The sequence below is a fragment of the Thecamonas trahens genome, assembly GCF_000142905.1.
Source record: "Thecamonas trahens ATCC 50062 unplaced genomic scaffold supercont1.17, whole genome shotgun sequence".
In the NCBI taxonomy this organism is placed as follows: domain Eukaryota; order Apusomonadida; family Apusomonadidae; genus Thecamonas; species Thecamonas trahens.
The window spans coordinates 273,689-297,085 of NW_013657663.1; the positions used below are offsets into that span (position 1 = coordinate 273,689).

Here is a 23,397-nt window from a genome sequence, read left to right on the forward strand (position 1 = left end):
CCACCACACACACACACACACATACACAAACGCAGTTGCGTTACTGAACCATGTCGTCGCGGCGTGACTATGACGACTCGCGTTCAGACTCGGGCTCGATGTCCGGCTCCAACTCGGACGGGTCGTCGAACCGCTCGCGCGGCGAAGACGACGACTCGGAGCGGGCGATCAAGTGGCTGCAGCGGTACGTGCTTGCAGAGCTTGGCGTGAAGAAGGACAAGTGGAAGAAGATGATGCTCATCTCCGAGTGCCGCTACGCGGTTCACAACTTTGTGGAGGAACCGTCGCTGCGGTGGATCCTGTTCTACGTCTCGGGCCCCGAGCTCTTTGCGGCGGTCAAGTACCCGTCGCAGCTGAGCAAGAAGGCGTTGTACCTCATCAAGGAAGATGACGCGCCCGAGGTACTCTCGCCGGAAACGATGGGCGAGTACATTACGTCGGGTGACCTCGCGACGGCGCCGCTCGACCAGCTCTCGCTGCTTGTGGACGAGGTCTACACGCCGCTGCTCAAGAACCGGCGGAACCACGCCGGGTGGCCCGACGTGGTGGAGGACGACATCATCCGCCACTTCCACAAACTCGCGGGGGCCGTGTATGTCATCGGTGGGCAGACCAAGGGCAAGACGCTGCTCCCGCTCCCGCCCGAGGCCGACGCCACCGACGCCACCTCGCAGGACAAGTCGCTCGTCCACCAGATCGAGTCTGCGGTCATTGAGTGGACCCACCAGGTCCGCGCAGTTGTCAAGTCGTCCAACGACGAGCTTCTCAAGCGGGCGTACACCAACTTGCAGTCTGCGCTGCAGTCCTCGTTCTCACCGGCGCTCTCAATCGGGCCCAACGGTGAGCTTCGAGTCAACGGCGTCGACGCCACCGACCCCACTGCTCAGCTTGCCGCGCTCTCGAAGGCTGGCGCCGCCGCGCTCACCTCCGAGTCGTCGGGCTCCGACTCTGCACCCAACGGTGGCGGCGCCGGCTCGGACGCCGGTGACGCCGTCTCGGCCACCTCGGAGATTGCGTTCCCAGGGCCTGGCGCCGAGCTCGACTTCTGGGAGGCCAAAGCCGCTAACCTGCAGTGCATCCACGACCAGCTCTACGATGAGAAGATGCGCAAGATTGGGCGGGTCCTCGACATCTCGCGCTCGTCATACTACCCGGCCTTCCAGGCCATCTACGCCGAAGTCGACACTGCGCTCACCGAGGCGTACGACATCCACAAGTGCATCGCCCCGCTCCGCGAGTACGTCGAGGGCATGGAGAACCTGTCGGCGTACGTCGACCTCGCTGGCGTCTTCAAGCCCATGATCCACGTACTCTCGCTCGTCTGGGCCGAGTCGGCGTACTACTCGGTCCCGCACCTCATTGTGCTCATTCAGGAGATGTGCAACGATGTCATCGAGCACACCCGCGAGTTCATCGGCGCCGACCGGTTGTTCTCGATCGAGACCCATGACGCCGTCGAGTCGCTCGAGGTCGCCCTCGAGGTCCTTGCCCAGTTCAAGGCCACATTCTTCCACTACAAGTCGCAGATCAACGCCGCCAATCCGGAGCGCGCGTGGCGGTTTGACGACATCACCGTCTTTAAGCGCCTCGACCAGTTTGTGGCCCGCCTCAAGGACCTCCTTGACCTCATGCAGACCATCCTCGAGTTCAACAAGCTCGAAAAGGTCGAGGTTGGTGGCTCCAAGGGCGAAGTCCTCACCGCCACCGTGGTCGAGATCTTCAAGGAGTTTGAAGAGTCGGTCCTAGTCTTTGCCGGCATCGAGTACGACGTCCTCGACGTGTACGACATGCGCTACGCCTCACAGGCCGCGGCCTTCCGCGTCAAGATCCAGGACCTCGAGCGCCGCATCTCCACCGTCATCTCGGAAGGTTTTGACGACGCCGTCACCGTCGCCGCCTCGTTCAAGCTCCTTGACTCGTTCCACGGCATGCTCCATCGCGACGCCATCCGGTCCGACTTTGATCGCAAGTACGTCGAGCTAGTCGACATGTACGCCCGCGACCTCGACGAGGTCCACGGGCTCTTTGTCCGTGAGCGCGACAACCCGCCGCTCCACACCAACCTCCCGCCGGTCGCCGGCGCCGTCTTTTGGGCCCGCAACCTCTCCAAGCGCATTGCCCAGCCGCACGCCAAGCTCCTCAAGCTCAACTCGGACGTCCTCGAGCTCCCGCAGGGCCTCGACGTCCTCGCCAAGTACGACACGCTCTCGGCCGAGCTCGCCAACTACGAAGCCGAAAAGCACGTCCTCTGGGTCGCCTCGGTCGACCTCAAGGCCTCGGAGAAGCTCAACAACTCGCTCATCGCACGCGACGCAGACACCAAGAAGCTCGAGGTCAACTTTGCGCCCGCGCTCGTCACCCTCCTCCGCGAAGTCAAGTACCTCCAGTACCTCGGGCTCGAAATCCCGCCGGCCGGTGCCCAGCTCTACGCCGAGTCGGAGCAGTTCCGCGCACACATTGCCGGCCTCAACATCATTGTCGACACGTACAACAAGATCATCTCGACTCTCCTGCCCGTCGAGGTTCCGCTCGTCGAGGAGCGGCTTACCAAGATCGACCGCGAGCTCGAGCAGGGCATCCACCACCTCAATTGGCGCTCAACCTCGATCGGTGAGTTCATCACCTCGGTCTCTGCCCTCGTTGCCGACGTCGACGCCATCCTCACCACCCTCAAGGACAACGTCGAGGAGCTCGAGTACATCATGCTCCACTGGTCGAACCGCCCGCTCATCTCGCGCAAGGACTCACGCAAGTACCTCGACATGGACGACTGCCGCGAGAAGATCATGGCCCGCTCGCTCGAGATCGAGCTGCAGGGCGGCAAGATCCACTCGCTCATCAAGGAGTCGCGTGCCACCGTTGGCCTGCCTGCAGACGCCCAGCCGTGGATTGACTACGTCGCCTACGTCAACGGCATCATCAAGAAGGGCTTCCACGACACCGTCAAGACCTCGCTCGAGTTCCTCGCCTCGAACATGAACGACGACTACCTCCGCCGCAACGAGCTTCCGCCACTCTTCGAGGCCCGCCTCGAACTCCGCGAGCCCGAGGTGGTGTATGACCCGCCGCTGCTCGCCTCGTCTGAGGCCGACCTCAAGCAGATCTTCATCGAGCTCATGGCCGCCTTTACTAAGATCGGCAAGCTTGTCAAGCGCATCGACTCCAAGCCGGGCTCGAAGAAGGAGAACTACTTCCGCTTCCTCAACGAGGACCCGGTCCTCCGCCAGCTCCGCAACGAGATCATCGACAACATCAACGTCACGATCCAGGACTGCCTCCACTTTAAGAACGAGTTCATGGCGTACTCGGACCTGTGGATCAACGACCGCAACGACTACATGGAGTCGTTCCTCCTCTACGGCAAGGAGCTTGAGCTCGGCGAGGACGAGCTCCTCGAGCACGCTGAAGTCGAGGAGAACGCGCCCACCCTCGATGACTTTGCCCACCAGATCGACCAGCAGACCAAGTACCTCGAGTCGGTCATGGACATCCAGGACTCGGCCACCTTCCACTGGCTCCGCATCAACATCAAGCCGTTCAAGACCTCGCTCTCCAACGTCATCCGCAAGTGGCGTCTCATGTTCACCGACTACCTCTACAACGACGTCGTTGGCTCGCTCACCTCGCTTGCCGACTTTATCGACACCACCCGTGCCGGCCTCCTCCGCGACGTCAAGGAGGGCGACTACGCCGCCCTCGTCGAGACCATGGGCGTTCTCCGCGACGTCCGCTCGCGCATCGACGCCACAGACTCGATGTTCAAGCCGCTCCACGACAAGATCACCATGCTCAAGGAGTACAACATCGAGATGCCCGGCTCGGTCGTCGACCAACTCAACGACCTCCCGCAAGAGTGGACAAACCTCAAGCGCTCCATGTATGCCGTCCGCGACAAGCTCACCCCGCTGCAGCAAATCGAGGTCGCCAAGATCAAGAAGCGCCGCGAGGCCTTTATGCGCGAGGTCGCCGCCTTCCGGGTCTCCTTTGAGCGGACCGCGCCCGTCGCTTGGGCCCTCGACCAGCTCGAGGCGTACACCACCATCGACGCCACGTTTTCCAAGCTCCACGAGCTCGAGCTTGCTGCCGCCGACCTCGCCGACCAGGAGGAGCTCTTTGAGCTCACCGTCACCACCTACAAGGAGCTGCCGGAGACCCGCAAGGAGCTGCTCCACTTTAAGGCCCTCTGGGACATGATCTCGCTCGTCCGCTACCAGTTTGAGGAGTGGCGCTCCACTCTTTGGACTCACATCGATACCGAGCAGATGGACGCCGACTGCAAGTCGTTCCTCAAGCAGATTCGCTCGCTCCCGCGCGAGACAAAGCGCTGGGACGCCCGCGCCGGCCTCGACGTCTACCTCAAGAACCTTCTCAAGTCGCTCCGCTCCATCTCGGACCTCCGCTCCGACGCCCTCCGCCAGCGCCACTGGGACGAGCTCATGCGCGAGACTGGCGTCCGCATCGACATCTCGGGTGAGGTCTACCTCAAGGACCTCCTCGCCCTCGAGCTGCACAAGTACGAAGAAGTCGTCTCCAACATTGTCGACTCGGCCCAGAAGGAGCTGCGCATGGAGAGCGCACTTGCTGACATTGCCGAGACCTGGCGGACCATGGAGTTCTCGTACGAGGCCCACACCGATGGCACTCCGCTCCTCAAGCCCGACGACGACCTCATCGAGACGCTCGAGGAGAACATGGTCAAGCTGCAGAACATGCTCTCGTCCAAGTCGGTTGCCTACTTTCTCGACAAGATCGAGACGTGGCAGTCCAAGCTCTCCAACGTCGACACCGTCCTCCACCTTTGGCTTGAGGTCCAGCGGACTTGGCTTCACATGGAGTCGATCTTTATCGGCTCCGAGGACATCCGCGAGCAGCTCCCGGCAGACTCGAAGCGCTTTGACCGCATCGACGCAGACTGGAAGACGCTCATGGCGTCGGCAGAGGGTGTGACCAACGTCATCGAAGTCACCGCCGCCCCGGGCCGGGCTGCCAAGCTCACCAAGCTCGAGGAGGCTCTCGAGGTCTGCGCCAAGGCCCTCGAGCAGTACCTCGAGACCAAGCGCCTCGCCTTTCCGCGCTTTTACTTTATCTCGGTCAACGACCTGCTCGACATCCTCTCCAAGGGCAACGACCCGGCGGCCATCATGATCCACATTCCCAAGCTCTTTGACAACATCAAGTACCTCGACTTTGCCGTCGACGAAGAGACAGGCGAGCCTTCCAAGACCGCTATCGCCATGCACTCGGCAGAGGGCGAGGTCGTCAAGCTCAACGTTCCCTGCGAATGCTCCGGCCAAGTCGAGGTCTGGCTCAACCGCCTCATCGACTCGATGCGCACTTCCCTCCGCAACATCCTCGCCGAGGCCTACGTCGCGTACGAGGAGAACCCGCGCGTCGACTGGCTTCTCGAGTACCCGGCTCAGATTGCGCTTGCCGGCTCGCAGATCTGGTTTGCCCAGGAAGTCGACCAGGCTTTTGAACGCCTCGTCGACGGCTACGAGGCCTCGCTCAAGGACTACCTCAAGAAGGTCCTCGCGCAGCTCCACGAGCTCATCCAAATGCTACAGGGCGACATGGGCAAGCTCGACCGGAAGAAGATCATGACCATCTGCACGTACGACACCCACTCGCGCGACGTTCTTCGCAACCTCATTGCAGACAAGAAGGTCGAGAACCGCATGGCCTTTGGCTGGCAGTCGCAGCTCCGCCTCCGCTGGGACGACGACAAGGCCGACTGCTTCCTCTCCATCTGCGATGCCGAGTTCCAGTACCAGTACGAGTACCTCGGCAACCAGACCCGCCTCGTCATCACCCCGCTCACTGACCGTTGCTACATCACCCTCACCCAGTCGCTCCGCCTCGTCATGGGTGGCTCACCGGCAGGGCCCGCCGGTACCGGTAAGACCGAGACGACCAAAGACCTTGGTCGCGTCATGGGCATCCGCGTCCTCGTCCAGAACTGCTCGCCGCAGCAGACGTACCTCGACCTGGCCAACATCTTCAAGGGCCTCGCCCAGTCGGGCATGTGGGGCTGCTTTGATGAATTCAACCGTATCTCCATCGAAGTGCTCTCGGTCGTCTCCACCCAGGTCAAGTCCATTCTCGACGCCATTCGCGCCCGCAAGTCGCGCTTCCTCTTTATGGGCGACGAGATTTCACTCAACAAGAACGTCGGCATGTTCATCACTATGAATCCCGGCTACGCCGGTCGTACCGAGCTGCCCGACAACCTCAAGTCGCTCTTCCGCCCGGTCTCCATGGTCGTGCCCGACCTCGACCGCATTTGCGAGATCATGCTCATTGCCGAAGGCTTCGAGAACGCCCAGGACCTGGCCCTCAAGTTCACCACGCTCTACGCCCTCACCTCGGAGCTCCTCTCCAAGCAGGACCACTACGACTGGGGCCTCCGCGCCATCAAATCGGTCCTCGTCGTTGCAGGTCCGCTCAAGCGTGCCGAGCCGCACCTCTCCGAAGAGGCCATTCTCATGCGTGCGCTCCGTGACTTTAACCTGCCCAAGATTGTGTCGGAGGACGTCTCGGTCTTTATGAACCTCATCAACGACCTCTTCCCCGACATTGCCCTCGACCGCAAGGTCGACGCCGTCTTTGAGGACACCATCACGCAGGTCCTCGTCGAGTCAGGCCTCCAGCCCGAGCCCATCTTTGTGCTCAAGGTTGTCCAGCTCGCCGAAATCCTCAACGTCCGTCACTCGGTCTTCATCATCGGGCCTTCTGGCTCGGGCAAGTCGCAGGTGTGGAAGACGCTTGCCAAGACCCAGACCCGGATGGGCTCCAAGACACTTGTCCGCGATATCTCGCCCAAGTCGGTCTCCACCAACGAGCTCTACGGTTTCTCAAACCCGGTCACCAAGGAGTACACCGACGGACTCCTCTCCAAGATCATGCGCGATCTCAAGGACATGCCCGACTCGAACCCCAAGTGGATTGTGCTTGACGGCGACATCGACCCCGACTGGATCGAGTCGCTCAACACGGTCATGGACGACAACAAGGTCCTCACACTGCCGTCCAACGAGCGTATCGACCTCCTTGCCCACATGCGGCTCATCTTTGAGGTCGGCGGCCTCAAGCACGCCACCCCGGCCACGGTCTCACGTGCCGGCATCCTCTTCCTCAACGAGTCGGACCTCGGCTGGGGCCCGTTCCACCTCTCGTGGATCAACGCGCGCTCCAACGTCGGTGAGACCTCGAACCTCACCGTGCTCTTTGACAAGTACGTGGCCAACATCCTCGAGTTTATCAACAAGAACCTCGCCCACGTCATTCCGCTCTCCAACTTTGCCATGGTTCAGTCGCTCTGCAACTTGCTCGACGGCCTTCTCACTCCGGCCAACGTCCCGCCGGGCTCGGACAAGGAGCTCTACGAGTACTACTTTTGCTTTGCCTGCGTCTGGGCCTTTGGTGGTGCCTTTGTCAACGAGGGCTCGGTCACCAAGCACCGCGCAGAGTTCTCATCGTTCCTCAAGTCGAGACTCGCGCCGTCAAGTTCCCCTCGGCCGGCACCGTCTACGACTACTACGTCGACTCGTCCGGCCGCTGGGCGCCATGGACCGATCTCGTTCCGGCCTACGAGCACGACCTCGACGCCATTGTCTCGCGCTCGTTTGTGCCGACCGCTGAGACCGAGCGCCTCCGCTACTTCCTCAACGTCCTCGTCTCGGTCGGCAAGCCGGCCATGCTGGTCGGTGGCGCAGGCTGCGGTAAGACCATGCTCCTCAAGGACGTCATCTCGGCGCTGGACGACACCGAGTACATGTCGGTTGGCATCAACCTCAACTACTACACCACCTCGGCCATGCTGCAGTCGATCATGGACGCGCCGCTCGAGCGCAAGATGCGCCGCGACTTTGGCCCGCCCGGCATGAAAAAGCTCATCTACTTTGTCGACGACTTCAACATGCCCATGCTCGACACCTACGATACTCAGACCCCGCTCACCCTCATCCGGCAGCACATCGACTTTGGCCACTGGTACGACCGCGAAAAGTGGGAGCTCCGCAACGTGCTCCGCTGCCAGTACCTCGCCGCCATGAACCCGTCGACCGGTACCTTTACCATTGACCCGCGCCTCCAGCGGCACTTTACCACCCTCGCCGTCGAGTTCCCCTCCAAGGACGCCCTCTCGCACATCTACACCTCCATCCTGAACGCTCACCTGGCCGAGTTCCGCGGTGGTGTGGCCAAGATGGCGCCGTCGCTGGTCGAGGCTGCATACCAGCTCCACACCCTCGTTGCCAACACCTTCCTTCCCACCGCCATCAAGTTCCACTACCAGTTCAACCTCCGCGACCTCGCGTCCATCGTCCAGGGCCTCCTCGAGTCGCAGCGCGGCATCATCAAGGAGCCTGTCGAGATGGTTCGCCTCCTCGCCCACGAGTGCCGCCGCAACTATGCCGACGTTCTGACCACCATGGACGAGATCTCCCGGTTCGAGACCTTCCTCGCCGACATGGTCCGCAAGAATTTTTCCTCGGAGTTCCGCATCAAGGACGAGGACGTGCTCCTCGAGCCGCTCCTCTTTGCACACTTTGCGCAGGGCGTCGGTGACAACACCTACGCCCGCGTCCCCTCGTTCGACTCGCTCCACGCCATCCTCACCGAGGCCCTCGAGCAGTACAACGAGCTCAACGCGGAGATGGACCTCGTGCTCTTCCAGGACGCCATGGAGCACGTCTGCCGCATCTCGCGCATCATCATGAATGGCGAGGGCAACGCCCTGCTCGTCGGCGTCGGTGGCTCGGGCAAGCAGTCGCTCTCGCGCCTAGCCGCGTCCATCAACTCGTTCGAGGTCTTCCAGATCCAGGTCAAGGCCAACTACGGTGTGCCCGAGCTCAAGACTGACCTCATGGCCCTGTACAACAAGGCCGGCCTCCGTGGCGACGACGTGGTCTTCCTCCTCACCGACACTCAGATCGTCAACGAGGCCTTCCTCATCTACGTCAACGACCTGCTCTCTTCCGGTGACATCCCCGACCTCTTTGCGCCCGAGGACAAGGACAACATCGTGGCCTCCATCCGGACCGAGGTCAAGCAGGCCGGCATTATGGACACCCGTGACAACTGCTGGGCCTACTTTATCTCCAAGGTCCAGCGCCACCTCCACGTTGTCCTCTGCTTCTCGCCGGTCGGCGAAGCCTTCCGCTCGCGCTACCGCAAGTTCCCGGCCCTCGTCAACAACTGCTCCATCGACTGGTTCCACCCCTGGCCGCATGAGGCTCTCGTCTCGGTCGCCTCGTACTTCCTCAAGGACACCGACCTCGCGTCCGACGACATCAAGAACTCTGTTGTTCTCTTTATGGCCGAGTGCCACCGCTCTGTCGAGGCCGCATCGACCACGTTCAAGGAAGTCTACCGCCGCCACAACTACACCACGCCCAAGTCGTTCCTTGAGCTCATCAAGCTGTACAAGATCAAGCTCGAGGAGCGTCGCGACCATATCATCCAGGAGCGCAACCGCCTCACCTCGGGTCTCGACCGCCTCGAGTCGGCCGCCGACCAGGTTGCCCAGCTCCACGAGCGTCTCGCCCTTGAAAAGGCCGAGCTCGAGGAGCGCTCCAAGGTCACACAGGACCTTGTCGAGCAACTCGCTGCTGATACCGAAAAGGTCAACGCCGAGCGCGAGGCCGCTGAGGAAGAGGAGCGCAAGACGGATCTCGTCGCCCAGGAGGTCGCCAAGCGCCAGGCTGCGTGTGACGAGGACCTCAAGCTCGCCGAGCCGGCCCTCATCAAGGCCATGGAGGCGCTTGACACCTTTGACCGTGACGACATTGTCTTTGTCCGCTCGCTCCCAGCACCGCCCAAGGCCGTCGTCAAGGTCCTCGCCGCGGTCATGGTCCTCATGTCGCCGCCGGGCCGCCTCCGGCGCGACGTCTCGTGGGCCTCGGCCAAGAAGACCATGAAGGACGTGAACCGGTTCATGGAGTCGCTCAAGGAGTTTGACAAGGACAACATTCCTCCCGAGAACCTCCGCGAGCTCGAGCGCAAGTACCTCAATGATCCCGAGTTCAACTTTGACTCGATGGTGTCCAAGTCCAAGGCCGCCGCCGGTCTCTGCGACTTTGTCATCAACATTGTCGAGTACCACCGCATTTACGTCGTGGTCCAGCCGAAGCGCGATGCTCTCGCCGAGGCCACCCAGCAGCTCGAGGTGGCCCAGGCCAAGCTCGACTCGGTCAAGAAGCGCGTCGGTGCCCTCAAGCGCAACCTCGAGGAGCTGACCGCCAAGTTTGAGCGCGCCAACGCAGACAAGATGGCCATGGAGGCCCAGGCTGAGCAGACCGCGCTCACCATCCAGCTCGCTGATCGCCTCGTTGCAGGCCTCGCCGGCGAGAAGGTCCGCTGGTCGCAGGAGGTCGACAGCCTGCGCGTCCAGGAGTCGACCCTCGTGGGCGACGTCCTCGCGGCGGCTGCCTTTATCTCGTACATTGGCCCGTTCAACCGTCCGCTCCGTGAGGACCTTGTCCAGGTCCAGTGGCTCCCGTGGCTCCTCGAGCACAAGGTCCCGCTCTCAGACAACTACGACCCGCTCGACATTCTCACTTCGGACGCCCAGATTGCGCAGTGGAACAACGAGGGTCTCCCCACCGACCGCGTCTCGCTCGAGAATGCCGCCATCTGCGCCAACTGTGAGCGCTGGCCGCTCATCGTCGACCCGCAGAACCAGGCTGTGGTCTGGCTCCGCGCCCGCGCCGGCTTTGAGGACATGATCTCGCTGCAGATGACCAAGGACGGGTACCTCTCCTCGGTTGTCGACGCGCTCTCCGACGGCGGTGCCGTCCTCCTCGAGGACGTCCGCGAGGAGATCGATCCCATGCTCGGCCCGGTCATGGGCCGCAACGTCTTCCGCCGCGGCAACGAGGAGGTCATCATTGTGGGTGGCCAGGAGCGCTCGTTCTCGCGCAACTTTAAGATGTTCATGGTGACCAAAATGGGCAACCCGCACTTCCGGCCCGAGGTCCAGGCCCAGACCACGCTCATCAACTTTACCGTGACCGAGGACGGCCTCGAGGACCAGCTCCTCGCGACCGTTGTCAAGAACGAGCGGCCCGACCTTGAGGCTGAGCGCTCTGAGCTCATCCGCCAGCAGAACGAGTTTGAGATCAAGCTCAAGGAGCTCGAGTCGTCGCTCCTGCAAAAGCTGCAGGAGGCTGAAGGCGACTTCCTCTCGGACACCGCCCTCGTCGAGAACTTGGAGACAACCAAGGCGCTTGCTGACGACATCAACGCCAAGAAGAAGCAGGCCATTGAGACGCGCATTGCACTCAACAAGATCCGTGACAACTACCGCCCGGTGGCGTCGCGCGGCTCGCTCCTCTACTTCCTGCTCAATGACCTTGCCGAGGTCGACCACATGTACCAGTACTCGCTTGACGCCTTTGCGCTTGTCTTTGAGCGGGCCATGGGCGGCGCCGAGGAGTCTGAGGACGTGGCCGAGCGCGTGCGCTCGCTTACCAACTCGATCACCTTTGCCGTCTTCTCGTACGCCGCTCGTGGTCTCTTTGAGCGTCACAAGCTCATCTTTGCTTCGCTCCTCTGCTTCCGCATCCTCCGCTCGCTTGACGAGGTCGACGCCGCTGAGCTCGAGTTCCTCGTCCGCGGCAAGGACGCCGGCGAGGTCTCGTCGCCGCTCGAGTGGTGCTCGTCGGCCGCCTGGTCGATGGTTGTCGAGCTCTCCAAGCTTCCGGCCTTCAAGCGGCTCGCCGACGACATCGAGGGTTCGTCGGCTCGCTGGCGCAAGTGGTGCGAGGAGCCATACCCGGAGGACGTGCCCATGCCGCAGGACTGGAAGCACCGCCAGAACGTGCAGAAGCTCTGCATCATCCGCTGCCTCCGCCCGGACCGCCTCATTGCCGCCCTCATTCAGTTCATCACCGAGTCGCCGCATCTCGGCGTCCAGTACGTCGACTACAAGCATGAGCCGATCTGGAAGACGTTTGAAGAGACGTCGCCGTCGACGCCGCTGTTCTTCATCCTCTCGCCGGGTGTCGACCCGCTCAAGGACCTCGAGGCCCTTGGCCGGCGGCGCGGCTTCACCCTCGACAACGGCAAGCTCGTCTCGATCTCGCTCGGCCAGGGCCAGGACGGCATCGCGCTCGCTGCGCTCGACAAGGCCTACACCGAGGGCACGTGGGTCATGCTCGGCAACATTCACCTCATGATCTCGTGGCTCCCCACGCTTGAAAAGAAGATGGCTCAGCTCCGCGGCGGCGCCCATCCGGACTTCCGGCTCTTCCTCTCGGCCGAGCCGTCAAGCCAGGCCCAGTCCCAGATTCCAGTGGCCATTCTTCAGCAGTGCATCAAGGTGACCAACGAGCCGCCGCGTGGCATCCGCGCCTCGATGCTCCGCGCGCTCGACAACTTTGACCAGGACGCGCTGGAGCGGTCGTCCAAGGAAACCGAGTACCACGCCATCCTCTTCTCCATGTGCTTCTTCCACGCGCAAGTTCTCGAGCGCCGCAAGTTTGGCCCGCAGGGCTGGAACATCCCGTACCCGTTCAACACCGGCGACCTCACCATCTCCATGGACGTGCTCATCAACTACCTCGAGATCAACACCCGTGTCCCGTGGGAGGATCTGAAGTACATCTTTGGCGAGATCATGTACGGTGGCCACATCTCCGACGACTGGGACCGCCGCCTCTGCATGACCTACCTCGAGGGCTTCCTCAAGGACGAGCTTCTCAACGACGAGATCGAGCTCGCCGACGGCTTCCCCTCCCGCCGCACGGCTCGCTTGCCTCTTACCGCGAGTACATTGTCGAGTTCCTGCCGGCCGAGTCGCCGTCCATGTTTGGCATGCCTCGCAATGCCGAGACCGGCTTCCTCACCCAGCAGGCCGCCACCCTCTTCCGCACCATTCTCTCGCTTCAGCCGCAGATCGGCGGCGGCGCCGTGGCCGAGACCAAGGAGGAGCGCGTGCTGACCGTCATGACCGAGATCCTCGACTCGATCAACGATGATACCCTGTTCAACATGACCGAGCTCTACCTCGAGGCCGAGGACAAGATGGCCGACCCCTACGTTGTCGTCGCCCTCCAGGAGGCCGACCGCATGAACATGCTCGTGTCGGAGATCCTCCGCTCACTCCGCGAGCTCGACCTCGGCCTCCGCGGCGACCTCATGATGTCGCCGGCCATGGAGCGCCTCCTCCTCGAGCTCTACACCAACAAGGTGCCCGAGTCCTGGGCCGCCCGCGCCTACCCGTCGCTCAAGGGCCTCTCGGCCTGGTTCGTCGACCTCAAGAAGCGCATCCGCCAGCTCCAAAAGTGGCTGCAGACCTTCCGCATGCCCACAGTCATCAACCTGGCCTACTTCTTCAATCCGCAGTCGTTCCTCACTGCCGTCATGCAGGCCACCGCCCGCAAGAACTCGCTCCCGCTCGACTCGATGCGCCTCGTCACCGACGTCACCAAGCGCAAGCCGTCCGACATCTCCACCTCACGTCTCGAGGGCGCCTACATCACTGGCCTCAACCTCGAGGGCGCCCGCTGGGACACCCCGACCTCGCAGCTTGTCGAGGCCGACTCGCGCTCGCTTGTCTGCGACATGCCCGTTGTCTACGTCCGTGCCGTCACCCAGGACAAGTTCAACACCCAGGGCATGTACGAGTGCCCGGTGTACAAAACCCGTCGCCGCGGTGGTGAGGCCGGCGGCTTTGTCTGGGCCTTCTTCCTCCGCACAAAGGCTCCGCCCTCGACCTGGATTAAGGCCGGTGCCGCCATCCTGCTCTCTGCCGAGTAGTCCTTGCTACAGACGAAACAAACGAATTCACCATTCCTCTCCTTGCCTTGAGCCGCCCCAGCCGCAGCCATGCGTCACCGATCGCCCGCGCGTGGCGGCAGCCGAGCCTGAAAGCACTTCCCCATGTACTGTGTTGATGCTCCCTTTGAGGCGCGCGACAACGACCATACCGTTACGGGGTTTTTACTTGAATGCAGCCAAAACAGTCTCGGCAGCAGCAACAAGACTTGCCACATACCGCACCACGCCCTCATCCGCCGGACAAGACACATCGACGCTCTCGGCCGCAGCCGCCAGCGCACGCCGCTCCTCGACAACGCCGATGAGCATCTCGTAACCGGCTTGCGCCACCTCGTCGCCTGGCGCCTGCGTGGCGTCGCCATACAGTGCGCGTGCCATTGTAGCCCGCCACTTGGCAGGCCCGTCGCCCAGCGCAAACTGCAGGCGCACCTCGTCACCGTCATCGGCGCTCAGCTGAAGCTCGAGCACGTCGTTGGTGTTGCCTGGTGCCGCTGCACCAAACCGGAGCGCAGCCTCTGCATTCGATGCCTCCACAAGCGGTGCATTGGGGATTGGCACGCCTGGTGTGGTGTTCTCGCTGAGCCACACGCTCACAACCTCGTAGCTGCCATCAAGCCGCGCCACAGCGTATGCGTCAGCATGAGGCGAGTAGACAAAGGCCGACGGGTGGATCGGAAGGAAGACAAGGTCGCTCGTCCGCCCCGCAACAGCCATGGCGTGGAGGTCGACGCACGCACTCGCCCACAGATACCGCGGCCAGGCAAGGAGCGCAAGTGTCTCCTCTGCTAGCCCGAGGCTCTCGGCGCTCAGCGCTGCCACAACCGCATCGTACTCGGTCTTGGCTACAGTCATGGCGTCGACAAGAGCGGGAAAGAGCGGCGTAGCGGCGAGGACGTTGCGCATGCTGGGCGAGGCGAAGACTGGGCTGGGATGCTCGGCTGGCAGCGCCGCCGCCAGCCCATGCAGGGGTGCCGACGGCGTGTGGCGTGCGTAGATAATCCAGATCGCAAATGCGGTGCTGAGCTCCAGCTCGACCATCGGGTCCGCCAGCAGCTGGTCGAGCGCTCCCGCCATCCGGTCGCCGCCCGCGGCCCACGGCACGAACGCGCTCCGGGTCAGCGCCGCCGCCTCGGGAATGCGCAATGGCGAGGAGATGGGCAAATCGAGGCCAACGCTGCTCGCCCACGTCCGCCAGGTTTCAACCTGTTGTGTGCCGGCCTCTGAGCGCGCAGGCGCCACCCAGAGCTTCTCCGGTTGCAGATCAAGTGCGCCAATCGCCGTCTCGACCGCTGCCATGGCCGCCTCCAGAATAAGGCTCTGGCCGCGGCGGTAGTAGAGGCAGTGCCGCTCGTCAAGGGTGAGCTCGGCGCCCGAGGCAGGCCAGACGCCAGCATCGAGCACGGCCTCATCGTCTGCCGCCGAGACGCCAGCAGCGAGATGCCGGGCACGGAAGAGCGCAAGCAAGTGCGTGAGTGCCCGAAGCTTGTGCGTGGAAGCAGTCGTGCCGGACGCATGAGTCCGTGCCTGCGCCTCGTCGACCAGCGCGTCCGGGAGCGGCGCCGCCAGCGAGAGGTAGTGTCCGGCGCCGCCGGCGCTTAGCTGCACAAAGTACGTGTCCTCGACGACCGACGGTCCGGCAAAGCCGTAGGTGAGAAGCAGCTTCTCATTGCCCTTGGCATCGCCATAGTTGGAGAAGACTTCGCACCCGGCTGCGGTTGGCGTCCGGGTCTTGAGCGCAAAGTAGCCGTCGGTGAGCGAGGTGACGTACTCGACGCCGACATCGCCCGAGTGATTGAGGATGTCGGCCAGCGGAACGAGTGCCGCCGAGAGCCGGAGGTTTCCGGTCGCATCGCGGGCGGGGATCCCATAGCATCGTGACCAGAAGACCGAGTACGCCCAGAGCAGGCTGTCCATATCAAAGACGTCGCCATCCAGCACACCGCGGGCCACCAGCGGCCGAATGTGCGAGTCATACAGCGCATGCAGGCCACTGCGGATGCCAGCCACAGTCCGTTCCATGTTGGTGCCGGCAAGCAGGCGGGCCACCTCGGGGCTGTAGGTGACGGGCGTCGAGTCGATGACCTGCGGGAGGAGATCGATGTACGGAGTGTGAAAGGTCGTCCGCTCCGCGCGTGCATGGATCAGATACAGGTACAGCACCAGCCGCTCCAGCGACGTCGTATGCGTCCGCTCCTCCACCGACGGCCCGTCCAGCGCCTCGCCGTCGTCGCTGCCATCACCGCCGACGACGTCGTCATCGTCGCCGCCATCACTACCAGCCGGAGTTTCAGCCGATGCCGGCAGCGGGCAATCAGCGTCCGCCCAGGCGGCGACCAGCGAGCCAGCAAATGGTGACGAGGCCGCCGTCTCTTGCGTGAGCAGCATGGCCAGCGGGATGCGCAGCAGCTCGTCGCCTCGGGCAACGCCGTCGTCCTTTGCCGCCGTGATGCCCAGGCCATACCGCGACGGCGCAATGGCCAGGAGCGGATACTGCACCCCGCCTGCATCCAGCCAGGCCTCAAACGCTGCCACCCGTTCGGTTGTTGCTGCGTCAGGGTGGTACATGGTGAAGTCCAGAGAGGAGTGGAGGGTGGGGTTGGGGCTGCTCGGAGACGGGGGGGGGGGGGGGGGGGTGCACGCGGTGATGGCTGGGATCAAACACACCGCTGCTGCACGATGGCACACGCATCGGCAAGCACATTGCCTGGCACTGCCGCCGCAGGTCACGAATCTACATGGAGCACTTTACACACGCAACAACTTCGCCTCTCCCAACTCAACACACGGGCCGAATACAGCACGTGCTCGACGGAGAGCGGGAGATGTGACGGAGAGATTGGACAAGCGAGAGAGGCGAAGCGTCGGGCGGGGGCACACAGTGCTCTCGACTTAGGACGACGACGTCGAAACGACAACATCGTCCGGCTGGTCCACGCCGAGCGCATCGGCAAGGTGCACGATCTTCTCGTGCAGGACCAGAAGCTGGCGCCGCTCGTCGAGGACCGAGAAGAAGGCGCGGGCCTCCTCGCGGTTGAACGCAACGGGGTTCCGGGGATCGTAGCGCTCCATGAGCTGCTTGGCGTTGTCGATGCCAAGGAGGTCGGGCGCACGATCGGGGTGCTTCTTGATAAAGTTGTTGAGCTCCTTGGCCGAGAGCAGGCCGTCCTGGTTGGCATCGGCCTCGGAGAAGGCCTTCTGCCGGGCCGAGACAACACGGACCGGCTTGAGGCCGGCAACGCTGCGGAACTTGTTCTTGACAATGATCCATGCCTCGGTGAGCGGGCCTGGGTCTGCGCCAGCCCAGCGCTGCTCCTCCACCGACGACATGACCTTCTCGTGCGCCGAGAGGATGATGGCCAGGCCGAGGTTGATGAGCACGAGGTAGACAATGATGATAAAGGCGTAGAAGAAGAGCGGGCCGAGCGAAAAGTCGGCGCGGGTCAGCTCCGAGTAGTCAAAGTCGCCCAGCGCAAAGCGGAAGAGCCGCGAGAGGGTGAACGAGAACCGCGCAAAGCCTTCAACAGACTCGGCAAACAGCAGCTGCGCCGAAAAGACAAAGGCAAAGATGACAATGAGGATGACAATGAGGAAGAGCGCGAGGTCCGACCCGGACTCCTGCATCGTCCGCAGCAGCTGGTTGAGCTTGGTGTTCGTCTCGAGGAACTCGAACATGCGGAAGAACATCATAACAATGAGAATCGCCAGGCACCGCCGCACGTTGAGCGACGCAAACTCAATCTTGGAAAAGTCGACGTACTGCGAGTCCGAGACCACAAACTCAAAGTCCTCCACGAGCGCAACTGTCGCGACGCGGAAGGCAATCGTGAGGAGGAGGAGGATGACAAGAACAACGTTGACCCAGTTCCACCCGGACCGGAAGTACTTCTTGCCCTGCCGAATGAGCGAGTAGATCTGAAGCGCAATGAAAATCGCTGTCATAATCCAGAGGAAGATCTCAAACGTGATCTCAAACGCAGCAGACCGGTCGGCGCCAAACCCGTTCAACTCCACGGTGTGGAACGACGAGAACGGCCGCGCACCGCCAGACGCCAGGAACTCCCACGCAATCGTCACCACAGACACTGTGTCCAGGTACGGGTTGTACCACGCCATGCGGAAGTCAATCAACCGCGTCTGCACATCAACAAATCCGTTTTCCATCAGGTACGTCACGTTCGACACCGACGACGCAAGGTCCGGGCCGAGCGTCACAAGGAACCCACCCGAAGTGTACACACGCCGCTCGATCCAAAGCACCTTCTCATCCTCCGCCGCAGAGTACGTGAAGACCCCGCCCGGGCCGTACGGCGCCTTGTCCTGCTTCTTCTTCTCAAACGGGCCGACACACGTGTCCACAAACGACTGGAACCGCTTCTTGATGTCACACGTGTCCTTCTTCATCCGCAGCTGCCGGATCCGCGGCGCACCCACACGCCGCAAGTTCTGGAGGATCGTTCCAAACTCATTCGTCGTAGTCTTCGGTGACGTGTTGGGCGCCGCCCCATTCGTTGTCTCGTACACACCAGGCAGCAGATAGTCGCGCATGTAGATGTACATCTGCTTGGCATCGCGCTGCTCATCCAGCGTCACCTCAACGTCGTCAATCGAGTACGCGCGGAGCTCAAACCGCTCCCGGAGCCGCTCGTTGAACTCGTACGTAAGCCACGACGCCCGCGTGTTGTTCACCACAACCACGAGCACAGCCAGAAAGAGAATGTAGAACGTGTACTTGGTGATGGCACGCTTGTTCTCCTTCAGCAGCTGCATCATCGTCTTGTTGCTCCTGTATCCACCCGAGTAGCCCGAGCCAGACTCGGCATCTGTCACCGCGCCGCCAACCCCCCAACCAACCCCCCCGACCACCACCCACCACCAACCACCCATCACCCGCATCATTCCCCATCAACGTCGCCATCATCATCAACATCAGTCAATCCCCCCAAGCTGTCCCGCCCACACCCGACCAAAACACTGCGCCCCTCCTACATCGGCCCGTTCAGAGCCATGGCACCCACAACCACCGACAACTGCCTGCCCAGGGCACGCGAGGCCTCCCAACCACCTATAGCCACCCATTCTAGCCAACACACGCACACTACGCACACTACGCACAAGTACTGCACCCGTAAAATACCCTCCCCCTACCTCCCTCCAGCCCCTACCCCACGCGGTGTGTGGCGGGGATCATTTCCGGTTTTCCCCACAACTTTCCCCGCTCGCGCCGCCTCCTCCCCCCCATGCCCCCCCCCCCCCGTGCCCCCGCCCCCCCCCCCCCTCAACCATGCGTAAATCCCTCCCACTGCACATACCAGCCGTCTCATAGTCATAGGTGTAAGCCGAACCCTCTGACGAAGATTCGACAGACGAACTGCGCTTCTTACGGGCCATGGCGCTGAGAAAGGTGATAGAAACGCTGCTGCCTTCCACTGCCACGAAAAGTCGTCGTGAAGGCGAAAGGGGTGGGGCGGAGGAGGGGGGGGGGCATGCATGCTCCGCGGATGACGCCACCGAATCATCTCAATCCGCAAATCAACTCTTACAGTTTCAATTCCACGCACGTCCAACACTCGCATCTCGAGCTGTAATTCACTGCCACTCTCTTTCATGCGCATGTCATGACGCCAATCACGCCGTCTGCTCTCTACGCACTCGCTACGGCGGGAATCGAGACCGTGGTGACCACGCCGGTGGCTGTCAACACATCCAACGTCCGTGCCGCCGTCTCTGAAACAGCAAGACTTACCACCACATCGCCAAGCTCGACACGCTCACCAACAGCAGCTGCCTTAAAGCCAGCTGCATCGCCCCACGTCGCCGTCGCGAGCATCGCAAGGTCGTGGAAGCTCAGCCGGCCGCCGTGACTCGCCACACAGACCACGTCATCCACCAGCGCCAGGGCCGCCACGTCTGCGGCGTACGGAAAGACGTACATCACCGCGAGGCTCTGCGCGTCGCGGATGTGCGACGCCACTGCCGCAGTCACCAGCAACTTCCCGTGCCCGTAGCTCACCGCCATGCTTCCCCCGAGCGAGCCGAGCAGGTGCTTCTCCTCGTGGCCCAGACCAGGCACCGCCTCGATCAGCGGCGCGCTTCTGCGGAGCTCCAGACTCCACGGATGACTCGCCACGCCGACAACGTGGATCCGCGGGCCGGCGGTAACCACCACCTCGCTGCCGCCGCATACAACCGGGACACTGTCGACTGGATCCAGGAGCTCGAGCGTTGCCTCCAGCTTGACGTTGGGCGAGTGCGCGCCGGCCAGCACCAGCGCATCGTCGTCCAGCTCGCCATGCGGCTCGATCCGCCACAGCGAGAGAAGCCCTGTTGCTGCCCCGTCGTTGCCGACCGCGTTCGACGCGCTCACTACCAGCGGCGTTCCATCCGCCCGCGCCACTCCGACCACACCCACCAGCTCGTGCCCGCGGCTCATCTGGACGTAGCCCACATCAGCAAGTGTGTTGCCGTCAAGCAGCATCAGCCAGTCGGCGCCTGACACTGACCCGCTTTCGCCGCCGATGGTCGCCACCGCCACCAGCGGCGTCGCCCCGCTCGAGACTGCTGCCACGCTCACAACTGTGAGGCCCAGCGGCCGCCGCAGCGCCACCACACCAGCCCCACACGCCCGCCCGAGCACAAGCGCGTGGCTGGCATCAAGCCACGCAAAGCCCTGCACCTCGTCGTCGGTCGAGAATGGGACGAGGCCAGCAGGCGCATCCACACTCGGATCCAAAGCCAGCACCGAGGAGTTGTGGACGTCGAGAATCGTCCACACAGACGAGTGCGCGAGAACAAACGGACTCGTGCCGCCGTGCCCAGCCCCGGCGCTGAGGCTCACTGCCGCTCGGCCGACACGCTCAGAGCCGCGCTCTTCCCACGCACCTCCAGCCTCGGGTGCATACCAAGCCACTCCGCCGTCCGACGAGCCGATGACTAAGAGCGGCGCGCCGGAGGGTGCGACGCTGGCGGGCGCAAAGACCGCCGAGCTCGCCCAGCCAGATGCTAGGCTCACGCTCCCGAGCGGCAGTGCCGCTCCACCGCTGGCTGTGGGCGGAATCGAGAACAGCGCCACATCGGCCGAGTGCCACGCCACCGCGGCCAACACTACATGCCCACCCGAGTTGGGCGAGAGCGCCAGTCGCGCCACTGGTGGCGCCTCGGCCTCGGCCTCGGCCACGCTGATCACTCTTGGGCCGCTGTCACCGAGCTGCACCACCGCAATCTCAGCTCCTGACGCCACACCCACAGCAGCCACGTCGGGCGCCACCGCCGCTGTCGCCACTGCCCGCTCCACCGTCGCTGCAGATGTTGCCACGCGGCCGAGCTCACAGAACCGCACTCGAGTGGGCGTCGCTTGGATGACCAGGCCACCGACACGGCCGAGCCCAATCGTCGCCTCGTCTGTGGCCACACAAACACTTCCGTCCTCCTCAAACGACGCCGTCTCGGGGACATACCGCAGCACAAGTGTGGCTCGCGCGGCAGCGTACGAGAACGCGAGGTGCGTCGCAACCGACGGCTCGGGCCCAAGGCTCACCGCAAACAGCTGCGAGACGCCTTGAAACCCGTCGTTGCTAGCGCTCGCCCCACTCGGCGTCAGTCGCTCGACCGGCAATGCCTTGGTCAGCTGCGCGATGCATCCGGTGGCGCCAACCCCAGCGCCCACAATCCACGACCGCCCGAACGAGCGGTTCTCCAGCGCCAAACTTGCCGACGCAAGCACAGGCGCAACCGGAAGCAGGTGCGCGGGCGCGAGAACAGCATCGACCTCGACAAGGACACGGCTAGGCCCAGCCTCCCACACCACACCCATCGGCGGCCCGTCTACAAAGCCGAGAACAACCAGGCCCGATGCAGTGTCATACGCGGCACTGGCCACCCGAGTTCCCATTATAGCTCCCGGCTCAGCCCCGCGGAGCAGCGGCGCCATGGCAGAGCGGGTCACGTCGTAGCTCGCTCGAGCGGAGCCAGTAAGGGTGCTCGTCGGTGCCGGCGCCACTTGCACACTAACAGCTGAAAGCGTGGCGGCGCCGTCGTTCCCACCAAACATGAGAGTCAGCGCCGAGAGGCGCCTCGCGTTGCGGCCCACAAGCCAGGCGTCGAGCCCAGGCGCCGGAGCGCCAAGATGCGCAACCGCCATGGGATCGAGCTGAACGCTTACGTCGCTCTCGCTCGATTCCGCCTCGCGAGTGGGGAGCTCGGCCTCGGCCACCACTCCGCCACCACCGTCGAGAATCACAGCGGCAGATGGGCTGACAACCAGCAAGCCGCCGGTTCTCACCCGAACCATGCGCGAGGCGAGATATGGGAGGCCCGAGACGACGAACGGACCCATACCGATGTCGACCATCCAGAGGCCGGCGTGTGTGCCAAGGACCAGCGAGAGTGCTGCCGCAAAGACGCCGCGGACCAGTGGTCCGCCCAGTGCACCGGGCACGTCGACGGCGTAAAGGACTGAGAGAGTGAACGCCGGGACGCCACTCAGCGTGGCATCGTCCGGCGCCTCAGCCAGCACCATGTCAAGCACAACCGGTAGCACAGGCGCCTCACTGTCAAAGGTGACCAGCTGCGAGAGTCGAAGCTCAAGGCCCGACTCGGGCTCAACGCCGAGCAGCGGCAATAGGTCCAGGCCGACGTTGCCCGGCGCGGCCGGCGCCGCGACGACCCCGGCCCAGCTACCTGCCTCGGGCAGCTTGAGCGTGTAAAAGGCAAAGCCGGTCTCGTACACCGAGAGCACAACGAGTACCACATGTGGGTCGATCGCCGCAGACGCTGCTGTAAACGGCGTACTTGGGTTGTGGGCATCAAACGGGGCTTGCGCGGTGCCGACGGCGACATCGATCGAAGCCGGCAAGACGACATGAGCGAGATCGGCGACGTCATCGACAGTATCCGGCGCCGCAACAAGCACATCTAGTGCCACCAGCGCGAGTTCATGCCCCCGGCGAGTCGCCAGCAGGATACCAACAGCGCGGGCACGCGGCTCGGCCGGGTGGGTCAGCAGATGCAGGCCGACGATGGAGGCCCGCGACTGAAGGCGGGAATGGAGCCAGGCGGCATCGAGCGAGCCATCTCCTGGCGCCACCGCCAGAACCGAGATGGCAAAAGGTGCCGCCGCCACCACCACCCGCGGAGCCGCTTCCAACTCGGCATCACTCCCCGCGCCTTCTTGCGGCCAAGACCCCGCCGCCACCGTCCACAGCCAAGGACCAAGCCCTGCGTCCAAGCGCTCCATTCCTGCTCGGAGCAGAGTAAAAGCAGCAAAGCCAACAAGGTCTATCCCCACCCTCCTTCCCTTGCGACAGCACAACGATGAAGCAGAGAGAGGTAGTGATGAAGACCAAGGCCAAGTCCCCATCCCCTGGCCACCACCACCACCACCACCACCACCACCACCACCACCCACTGACCAACCCCGCCTGCTGACCAACCCGGCCACCCGGCCACCCGGCCACCCGGCCACACCCGGCCACCCGCCCGCATCTTCGCCCCAAAAGCAACGTGACAAACGAATGTGACAAACGAACAAAGACACTATGCTTGCCAGGTTTGCCGGTCGCTCCCAGCCAGACAGACACCCGCCCTTACCCTCCGCCTTCCCCTCTCGCCCCCCCCCCCCCC

General features: G+C 63.2%; 4 protein-coding genes across 4 annotated transcripts; 1 reads left to right on the top strand and 3 right to left on the bottom strand.

Annotated features, from left to right (window-relative positions):
- Positions 1–50: 50 nt before the first annotated feature.
- AMSG_04236 (dynein beta chain) lies at positions 51–13,758 on the top strand (the record flags this gene model as incomplete). The annotated part of the gene is made up of 4 exons (XM_013903563.1): positions 51–7,445; positions 7,490–12,767; positions 12,796–12,806; positions 12,832–13,758. 4 exons carry the CDS (start codon positions 51–53, stop codon positions 13,756–13,758), a joined length of 13,611 nt encoding a protein of 4,536 aa, XP_013759017.1.
- A 167-nt stretch (positions 13,759–13,925) lies between these two features.
- Positions 13,926–16,344, bottom strand: AMSG_04237 (lysine N-methylase; the record flags this gene model as incomplete). The annotated part of the gene is made up of 1 exon (XM_013903564.1): positions 13,926–16,344. One exon carries the CDS (start codon positions 16,342–16,344, stop codon positions 13,942–13,944), a length of 2,403 nt encoding a protein of 800 aa, XP_013759018.1. The 3' UTR covers positions 13,926–13,941.
- Positions 16,345–16,509: 165 nt separating this feature from the next.
- On the bottom strand, positions 16,510–19,181 carry AMSG_04238 (uncharacterized protein). The gene is made up of 2 exons (XM_013903565.1): positions 19,089–19,181; positions 16,510–18,599 (listed from the first exon to the last, which is right to left on the bottom strand). Exons 1-2 carry the CDS (start codon positions 19,165–19,167, stop codon positions 16,669–16,671), a joined length of 2,010 nt encoding a protein of 669 aa, XP_013759019.1. The 5' UTR covers positions 19,168–19,181; the 3' UTR covers positions 16,510–16,668.
- A 239-nt stretch (positions 19,182–19,420) lies between these two features.
- On the bottom strand, positions 19,421–23,011 carry AMSG_04239 (uncharacterized protein; the record flags this gene model as incomplete). The annotated part of the gene is made up of 1 exon (XM_013903566.1): positions 19,421–23,011. The coding sequence occupies one exon, from the start codon at positions 23,009–23,011 to the stop codon at positions 19,421–19,423; it is 3,591 nt and encodes a 1,196-aa protein (XP_013759020.1).
- Positions 23,012–23,397: the final 386 nt, after the last annotated feature.